General features: G+C 27.4%; 1 protein-coding gene across 1 annotated transcript in view; it reads left to right on the top strand.

Moving 5' to 3' along the window:
• Positions 1-2,823, top strand: part of LOC107452044 (cullin 3) — a 59,904-nt gene extending 57,081 nt beyond the window's left edge. Inside the window, exon 19 of the mRNA XM_071178083.1 lies at positions 1,529-2,823. Within this exon, the coding sequence (XP_071034184.1) occupies positions 1,529-1,553 (25 nt within the window). The 3' untranslated portion in view covers positions 1,554-2,823. The remainder of the gene's footprint in view (positions 1-1,528) is intronic.
• The last annotated feature ends 8,064 nt before the right edge of the window (positions 2,824-10,887 follow it).

Genomic DNA, 10,887 nt, shown 5'->3' with positions numbered 1-10,887 from the left:
AGAATTCATTAATATTTAATTTTTCTATCGGTAGTAGCACTTGTGCATTTTTTTCGGCCTGATTTGGCATCCTGAATGCCAAAAAGTACATCGAAAATGTCCTGAAACCAAAATTGATACCTTCCATCAGGGATCTCTTCCCCAACACCAAACCATTTATTTTTCAGCAGGATTCAGCTCCATGCCACACAGCAAAAGTATGCAAAGCATGCTTTTGAAATAAAGGCATAGATATATTACCATGGCCAGGAAACAGCCCTGATCTCAATCCAATTGAAAATTTGTGGCGACGTTTGAAAATCCTTGTACGAAAAAAACGTCCATCCAATAAAAGACAACTAAGTGAAGCTATAATTGATTCTTGGCACCATGTGATAACGAAAGATGAACTCCAAACACTCGTTCACTCGATGAAAAGACGCTGTGAATCTGTCTTAAAAATTAAGGGTTATCTTACTAAGTATTGATTGTGTAAGTATCACTTTAAAAAAAATGCAAATCTAAGATAGATCTTACTATTAATTGCATAACTTTTTTTGTAATACAGATATTGGAATACTGTATTTATTATTAAATTTTACATTAAATTACCTTCAATTTGATATATAAACGTTTGTATTTAAGTGAAAATTAATATATTCTACAAGCACACAAAGTTGAAAATAACGAAACTTTCAAAAAGTGTCCACACTTTTGGCCACCACTGTATGTATATATATATATACACACATATATATATTAATGCTTTTCTGAATTTGAGTAGAACACATATAACTAAGGGTACTCCAAAAAATGAAGATTTTTATTTTGTCTGGTGGTGTTTCGACAGCGCATCAAAAAGATCACTGACTTGTGGAATGATGCAGGTTCATTTATTAACAAACAGAATAGCAGTGGTTAGTTTACAGAAAATTAACATGGGTATGGTTCAGATAATTTACAAGATTCAGTAATAAATTAACAAAAAAAATATTTGTTACTGTTGTGTACACATTGCTAATTTTACCAGTTACTTAAAACTTTGAAGAAATAAAATTTAAATTGCAATGTAATTAAAAAGCTCTGTCAACTTGGCAATATACTGTGTAGTGTTAGCATAATATAAAATCTGCAATTTTAATTTTTTCCTGAAATCTTCAAAAAATAATGTTTCAGCAGTAATGAGTTAATATTATAGTTAACAAAAGAAGTTAAAAATTTAGATTTTTAACTTCTTTAGCAATAAATTGTTCTCCTGGTCAAAGGGCCAGTTGTGGTAGAAATAGGTATGGGACAAGTATCATTCGGAACAAACAAAATAAGTAATAATAGAACATTAACTGTAGAAAAAATCATGAAGTCAAATGTGCAAAAACGATAAGCATTTTCGATGTTCTTTAACAGTCATCTGACCGGTTATGGTGTGTTTAGTGTTAAATGTTGGCATGTTTGTTGTCTTCTAAGTTAGATTTGCAGTGTGTATATTAATTGTTCATTTACAGCATTGAAATAAATGACTCATTAATTAATATTCTATTTTTACTTTTAGAAAACTCTACACATATGTGGCATGAGTAGCACTTCTGCATTCTTTAGCAATTTGTGATGATAAAAAAAAAACTCTTTTAAAAAAAAATTATTAAAAAAAACATGACTGGTCATGCATAATATTCATTTGCTCATTCTATAGTCATGGACATACTTTGGGAAATGAGCTCAGTGAACAGAATGAATTTGTTTTACTTCTGTCCCCTCACTTCTTCTCTGTCTGTGTATGTAATAAAGAATTGCTTACTTTGAATAAATTGATTTTGTGATTTCTATTACATTTTGAATTTATGTACACCATGTATAATGACTTTTATTTTTGCTCCAGTTTTTTTCTATATTTTGTTACATATTCCTCGAAAATATTTTTGTTGTGTTGTAGTAGTTAATAAATATGTTTTTTTAATTTTATTTCAAAAAAAGTGTATTGGAATCTTATTCAAGTTAAATTTTTCCGATTAAAAAATATTTTTTTTAAAAAACTATGTTCTTTTATTTTTCTCAGTATTTTTTAAACAAAATGTTTCTCCAGCCATCCTTTTATAATCACAAATATGATACAAGCTCTAATAAATTGAAAAATATCTTTTTTTCTAGTTTAGCTTGAAGTATATTTTATGAGCTTTAACAGTAAAGTGTACAATGCTGTTAGTATAAAATAAAATCAGTTGTTCATTTGTAAAATATCTGAACATAGGAGGTTTATTTCATTGATATCCCAATTATTTTACTTTTATTCAATTAAATTGCATTTAAAGTGATTGTTATAGTGTACTTTTTAGATAACTATTTATTTAATCTTTGTATAAATGGCATTTTTACTTTTTAATTCTTCATTTTTAACAATTATAATGCATATAAAGTTGTTGTTTTATTATAATTATTCTAAATTAATAACCATTGTAGATAAATGTTATTTTTCTTCTAGTTTTTACTTCATATATTATCACTCTGATTTAAACTACATTATGGAAACTTCATTTTAAATTTTTTTTTTTTTTTTTAAAGAAAAAAGCCTTTTTCCCAGTTTGTTTCTTTTCAATTTATGATTATTGTTTTCAAGAGAAACCTCCTATGCTGTAGAAAGGTGTTTGAAAATATCCTGGATTTATTTTTGGAATAATAAAGAAATTTAATTACAGAAATTGCTCTCATGCCTTTTTAATTTACTAATAGCTACAGCTGACGTCTCATGCTTGATATTTTATGTTTTACTTTTAGCCAAGCTTAACTCTAATCGAACGTGTTGAAGTTGTACAGTTTTGTATAAAGAATAAAATGCATATATAAACTCTCTTTTACTGCATTCTTCCTTAATTTGATACAGTCAAACTCCGCTATAGCGAACCTTCGAGGGACCGAAATTTTGGTTCACTTTTTCGTACTGCAAATAATTTTAGCTAAGTTTTCCGAACTGCTCCCTTTTATTACACATTATTTAAATAAATGACCCATGAAAAGAAATACAAAAGTTATTAAAAAGCAACATGTAGTAACAAAAAATTTATTAACTTTTATTTTTTATGACTCTTCGCAGGGTTGGGTTTTTGCTGTCGATAACTGGTTTTTGCCATGACAGTGGTAAAAACTGTCAAAAACCTACTGTTTTCTTTAATTTATGGCCTATAGCGGACAATATATTATTTTCACATAATTGCCTTTGTAAATGATTGCTATTGATTTTGCAACTATATACATGTATTCTTATAGAAGGATATACATTCATATCGAAATATTGTAATATACTTATTGAAAATAGTGATACTTATTTTTATCATTATAGCTTGATTTGCAAAGGATTCAAAATTTTGCTCTTCTTAATTGTTAGAAATAAACAAACAAACAAAAAAGCTTGGAACTATTAATAAATTCAAGAACTAAAAAGAAGAACTTAAAATTTGGCATTTCTTAAATATTAGAAATAAGCTAAACAAAACTTGTAGCTACTAACAAACTCAAGCAACTAGCAAAGTCAAGAATGACTTGACATTCTTCAGTAATGTAATATGCCAAACAAAATGATGCTTGGAAATGTTGAAAATTTTGTTTAGTATCCTAATATTTTACTTCAAATAGTATGTTTTGATAGGGAAAATGCAAGAATCTGTTCTTAAATATCTTTTAACAACTTTTTTTCTAATTTTATTGCCTAAAATGAATTAATTTTAAATTACAAGCAGTTAAACTCAAATAAAAATATAGTTTTACCAAAACTATGGGTTTTTGACATGACAGTAAAAACCGTCATGTGTTAAAAACTTGCCAACCCTGACTCTTCGTCTTACGTACAAAATGTTTAGGGATGGGAAACTGAGGGTAGGAGATGCAAACAGGAAAAAATGCTACATTCCACTCTGTAGATGGTTTTAAAAAGTCGATCTATGTAGAATCTTCAAAATTACCAAAAAATGAAGAAAAAAGTTCATAATATCCAATTTCCTCCCTTTGGTTCACTCACTATAGCCCAAAACTTGACATTATACGTGCGTAGCAAGGCACAGGAGCGAACATTTTGTTCACTATATCCGGGAGTTCACTATAGCGAGGTTTGGCTGTATTTATGTTTCTTAGAACTATGCACACATTTATTAAAAGAATTTGCATCTAAAAATTATGGATTATAAATATTTATTGTGTTATAATAAATTATTTCTCCTTTGTTTATAATTCTCATTTTCACAACTAGTATGTCTTTTTTTTTTTCTTCTTTTAATGAATAATAATATAAGCATGAAATAGCACTCGAGACAAAATTTTATCTCCAAGTAATGTATAAATCTATTTTTACATTGCTTCAATAATTGTGTTTAAATTATTTAATTGGCGTTAAAATTAAAATAATATTTTTGTAAAGCCATCACTGACATGTAAAAAAAAAAATAGTTATACAGGGTGCGTACCGTTTTTAAAAAGTGCTTAAAGGTGCTTATTTTCGATTTTTTAAAAGCCCATAAAGGTACTTTTTTCATTGGGTGTTTTTAAAAAGTACTTAATTTTCCCTTTACCATGTTGATTTTCGCTACGAACTATGCAGAAAGACACTGCTCACATTGTTCTATGCAACGTTTTCACACTTAATTCAACCCCTATCTGTTTCGTCGCATCGTCAGTCCGTAGCGTATGAAAACGCCATTTGATTTACAACATGGTTCAAAAATTTTGACAATTGTCAAATACAATGCCAAAAAAAAAAATTTTTTTTTTTTTTGGACATGACTGTTAAAACCGTCAATTGTCAAAAACTTTCCAACCCTGCCTAATTATTATATTTTTTTAAGTGCTTAAAAATATTATTTGAGTGCTTAAAAGGTGCTTATTTTTTGTTGAATAATTTGGCTATGCACCCTGTTATAACAGGGGTTGATAATTGAATATTAATGGTCAAAGATTTTAAAAGTGAAGCAATGATTGTCAATTAGATATCGTGAAAGTATTGATGTCTGCCAGTTGAACAGTCACTGAATTATTAGTTGATGGAGGATGCTTTTTAATAATTAAATTAAAGCGTTGTAATCAGGGTTTTGGACAGGATGCATGGTTTTTACTGTGCCCAACTCTGATAAAAGGTAAAAATTCTGAAAGGTTTAACTATTGTACACAGCATTACATATATTAATGAATATTTGATATTTTTTTATACAATTTGCTTTAACTTATTAAAGGAAAATATTTATAAGTTTTGAAGCTCCACAGTTCATTGAACGACAAAATTGAATCCTTTAAATATGAATAAATATGCTTTTAATTCTGATAAACTATGTTTTTGCACAAGGATAAATAATGCACTATTAAAAATAATAATAAACTTTTTTAATAAAACAAAAACTTGTCTTCATTTTCTTCTCGTTCAAAAATTAGCCTTTTGTTTTTCACACTATTTTTTTAAAATTATGACACTTTTAATAAAAGGGACAGGATAGTTTAAACTCCCTTCTGTCCCAAATCTTGCGAACTCTGTTTGGCAAGCTCTTATAATCTATCTTCAGTTGTGTTTAATTCTATTATTTTAACAAAGAGTTGAGTTCCAATGTGAGTTAACAAATTTCATTGATTTTTGTAAAAATTTGATTTTGTTAAAATAAAATCATTTAAGAAACAGGTAATTTTTTTTTTTTATAGACTCAAGATAACTTTAATATTTACAACTTTTTTTCTCTGAAATTATATATCTTCTTTTTATTCCATTTAGAGAAAATAATACCTTATATATAAATTAAAACTTTTTCATTTCATAATATATGCTATAATTTTTTTTTCTCTTTGAAATTTTTTGCAATTGTTTCTTTTAATGCGATTCAAAGGGTTAAATATGATTTAAATAATATCAGTTTTTTAGATAGTACTTTAAAATCAAAGCATGGGGTAAAACAGTCAGTAATGAGTAAATTGGAGCTTTGTCATATTTAATAACAAACTAGATGAGTTGAGATTTCTTATTCAAATGCAGAATATTAAATGTAACAAATTTATTTTGCTATGTCGCAAAATTTTACTATAATGTATGAAATATTTAAAATAATAAAGAAATTAAGAGTTCAAATAAGAGTTAGATCATCTCATTAAAATGTGGACATTTTAAATTCATTCATTTGAAAAGTATTTAATATGTTATGCTAGTTAATATTAATTCTGGCGGCAAAACACTCAATATTTAAATGCTATTAAAATTTATTTTTAAAAGCTTATTCTAAAAAAAAAATATTTAAGTTAAAATTTAAAAAAGAGTAATTATTTAATCGATTTTTTTTTAATTTATTTATTTATTTATTTTTTTTGAGGAAGAAAATGGCAATCTGAATTAAAAGACATATAAATAGGTGAAAGATTACAAAATCTTGTGCCCGAGATGCTATGGAAGCATCTATAGAATATAATTTGAACAAAGTTTGATAAATATTAAATAAATGTAATTTAAAAATACGGAGCAAACATATCTTTAAAAATTAGTCTTTTTTTTTCCCCTCTCCAAATTGTAAGTAGAATGATTATTGAAACTTATACTTAAAGCATTAAAATATAATAAAAATTGTGAGTGAGCAATACTTCTGTGACTTAGAATACAAAAAAAAACGGTGAGTTTGCGTGGAAGGCCGAAATTGTACGAAGACAAGGAATTTGAAGAATTATTGGAAGAAGATTCTCCTAAACGCAAAAAAGAACTTGCTCTTCTATTACAAGTATAATTCAGCAAGCAATTTCATATCGTTGGGAATGATCCAAAAACAAGGAAGTTGAACTCCATACAAACTGAAGCCAAGAGACATTAAACGTCGATTTTGCTATTTGGGAACACATCAATAAGAAGTCGCCAGACCTTGTTCCTTCATATTATGACCTATTCCGGCACATGGTCTGTCTGAGCAGAATCATTTGAAGAAACCAAGGAATTCGTGGATATTCTCGAAAGATGCAAGAGTTCTTCCGACGTGGTTATCCGAATTCTCAAAGAAATATGGGGGAAATTAGTGTCTAGTAATGGAGAAGACTTTGAATAAAAGATAATGTTTCACAATAACTTGCTAATTTTTGATAGAAAACGGGGGAAACTTATTTGTACTCTCAATAAGATATTAAGATTATGTAAAATATAAATTTTAAAAAAATTAAAATACGATTCACTACAAAATGCAAAAAATTGTGGTCGCCTTGCGGCGATCACAGGTTTCTAATTCGCAAAGTGGCTGTTGTTAAATTTTTTTTGGAAAAGAAACTATTGTGTTTTCCTCTTGGACATCTTTAACTGTTAACCCTGACTTGCTCGGTACACAATTTCGCGGACATGTTTACATGCAGCTCAGACACATTCTGCGTAAATTCTTTTGATGACTGAACAGCCAATTGAGATCATTAACATTTTCGGATTGGTGCAATGGTGTTTGATAGAGATTGTAAGCTGCATCATACACCGTTTCGTATTCACAAGTTCATACATGAAATATGATTTGAAAACCGGTCTTTTTTTCAATTTTACATGAATAGTGAATGAATCATTTATATTGCGGGGAAGACAGTCAACGGTCTTGTGCTAGTTATTGGGTACGTTGACAACTTTCCTTTTATCCCTAACTGGTGATCAACACCCAGTACTCGTATTTGCATGAAAGGAGTTCGGTAGGGTTCAATTCTTTCAACTACTTCATGCGTTCACGTTTGAGAACGGAATTCTTTCGTTTCTGTGTAACGCTTAAGGTCTGCCTTCTTTGGCTTTTCCAGTTTTTTTTCTTGCTTCAACTCTAACTTTTGGGAGGCAGTTTGGATCCTCTTTATTTGTGATATTCACCTGAACTAGTATTGAAAACGATCCAGTTTGAACTGTAGGGTAGAATTTCTGATTCTTAATTAAAACAAAAATATTGTTCAAATGATGAAATCCTCCTTTATTCACAACTCAAGAAGTATTTATGGGATCTCTCTGGCCCCATATCTCAAAAATAAATTCACGAACTTAATGCATAACAAAATTAAAAGTTGAAAAAAGAATTATCAAACAACAGCCATTACTCTTGATTATTGTAGTTGAAAAGTGAGGACGCCATGAAATCCCAACCAAGACCCATTTTGCCTATTGGTAAAAAACAATGTTAACAACTAACGGTTTCTTAATCTAACCGTTCAAAAGAAAAATTAATCTTTTACAAGTGGTTAAATTCAGAAGTTCGGTTTCTTGGTCACTATTTGTTGAACGTAATGAATGTGTTACGTAAGATACACAAAATAATTTACTTATCGCAATTATTTTTCAGGAAACTTAAAAAATTACGTTCCCAATGACATTAGAAATTTTAATATCCGTTATTTTTTTATTACATACTAGTTTTAATAATAATGCAACAACGAGTATTTAATTATACAATATTCACTTTTTCTGTTTCAAAAAAATGCCGTGCCGTAACATCGTCTCGTTTTAAAAAAAAAATCTTAATGAGTTTTTAAATTGAGGTAATTTTTTTTACTGTTAAAAAAATTATTATAACACATTATTTTATAATGTAAAAAAAATTTTTTTTTTTTTTTTAGTTGCCTAAACTCTCTTCTATAATAATAGATAAAAAAAAAAAATTGTAATATGTATATACATTTTTTTGCTCTTTTTCTCTTTTAAAAATAAAAATATATTATTATCTTGTTTTATAAAGCAGAGTTGTATAAAATTTTTAATTTTTTTTGAAAAAAACTCATTTTCATTTTTTTAAATCTGTTAAAGAATTTTAGAGAGAAAAGTCATTTCGTTAAAGTAATAATGTAAGGCGTGTTTCATTAATAGTTTCTTATTTTCTATTAATGCAAAAATAGTATAGAAAGTATAAATAATAATTTTTAAACTGTGTTGGATTACAGTAATTAATGTTTTGTTATGTCTTGAGCAGAGACTTGTGCTGACACTTTCAGCAAAATTTCGGTTGAAAATGTTTACCCTGATAGGATATTAGCAAATGCGACGACCATAACAGTACATTTGTTAGCAAAATGACATCCTTTAGCTTTTTATTGCTTATGGAATATTGGTTACTAAGCATTTAATTTCTCATTCTTTAATTAGTGCTACCAAGCTGGCAACATTGCAGGAAAAAAAAGGGGGGAAAGAATATCTACTACATAAATAGAATAACCAGGCCACCAACATCTGACCCCCAAACTGTCAAAATGGATTTTTAAAAAAAAAGTGGTATCGAGCAGCAGGTGTGGGTAGTCAAAAGATAAGAAAATAATCTTGTAAAAGGAGTAACACTATATAATATTATATACATGTACTTCTTATAATTTTTCCATTTTTGAACGGTGTAAACATCTTTTGGCGGCGATTGGTCTTGGAGAATCATAAAATGTTAAATAAGTAAAAAATTTAATGAGAATTAAAATTATTAATTAACAAAAGAAAGCAAGCTACATACTAATTTACAAAAGAAAATCAAAGCTAACAATTAAAATAAGCTATGCAATTAATAGTTATAAAAACAAATTATAAAAGATAATTAACAAACAAAACGAGCTGATATTTAATAATTAGCAAACAAACCAAGCTAACAATAAATTACAAAAAATAACAATTAATGTAAAAAAAAAAAAGAAAAAACTGACAATTTATAACTATAAAAAAACAAACTAACAATTAATAAGTAGCAAAAAAATAATAATAATAATAACTGTTAACTTGTAATTTAATACCTTTACTGCTGTTTTTGCAGTAGACATTATTTTATTTTACATTCAAAATAATTATGATATACTGTTTAACACATAGTATTAAAAGTTAAGTAAACAACTTTTAAATTTTTTGTTTACTTCGAAATCGTTAAAAGTGCGCCGCAACAAAAAAAANTAGTCAAAAGATAAGAAAATAATCTTGTAAAAGGGGTAACACTATATAATATTATATACATGTACTTATAATTTTTCCATTTTTGAACGGTGTAAACATCTTTTGGCGGCGATTGGTCTTTGAGAATCATAAAATGTTAAATAAGTAGAAAATTTAATGAGAATTAAAATTATTAATTAACAAAAGAAAGCAAGCTACATACTAATTTACAAAAGAAAATCAAAGCTAACAATTAAAATAAGCTATGCAATTAATAGTTATAAAAACAAATTACAAAAGATAATTAACAAACAAAACGAGCTGATATTTAATAATTAGCAAATAAAACAAGCTAACAATAAATTACAAAAAATAACAATTAATGTAAAAAAAAAAAGAAAAAACTGACAATTTATAACTATAAAAAAACAAACTAATAATTAATAAGTAGCAAAAAAATAATAATAACTGTTAACTTGTAATTTAATACCTTTACTGCTGTTTTTGTAGTAGACATTATTTTATTTTACATTCAAAATAATTATGATATACTGTTTTACACATAGTATTAAAAAAAATATGTAAACAACTTTTAAATTTTTTGTTTGCTTCGAAATCGTTAAAAGTGCGCCGCAACGAAAAAAAAAAAGGTTGACAATTATTGAATTAGAAAATGAAAATTATCTTCTGCAAAAGAGGAAACACATGAAGGGAAAGAGTGTGTTAATTAACAAAATCCATTTTGGCTCATCATGTGCCCCCCAAATTAGTGTATAAAAATTTCCGTTTTTACGATTGTTTAGTATATAAAGCTCTAATTTCTGGCAGAGTTTGAAAATTATAAGTTAATATTAAAGGGAGTTACGGAGTGAGTCGCGTGCGTAGCTCCGGAGTCGAAATTTATCCGTTTTTTAGCTTATATTCCCTCTTTCCCAAAGAAAACAAATAATTTTTATAATGTAACATTTTCTTCACGTTGAAATATCGAAAAATTAAATTTTAAGAAATAAAATAAGTTAAATAGAAAAAAATATTAAAAATTAATCCGTGACCAGGACCGA

Source organism: Parasteatoda tepidariorum, chromosome 2, assembly GCF_043381705.1.
Source record: "Parasteatoda tepidariorum isolate YZ-2023 chromosome 2, CAS_Ptep_4.0, whole genome shotgun sequence".
Taxonomy (NCBI): domain Eukaryota; kingdom Metazoa; phylum Arthropoda; class Arachnida; order Araneae; family Theridiidae; genus Parasteatoda; species Parasteatoda tepidariorum.
Note: the sequence above shows the minus strand (reverse complement) of the source record. Positions and strands in the feature narration are given on the sequence as shown.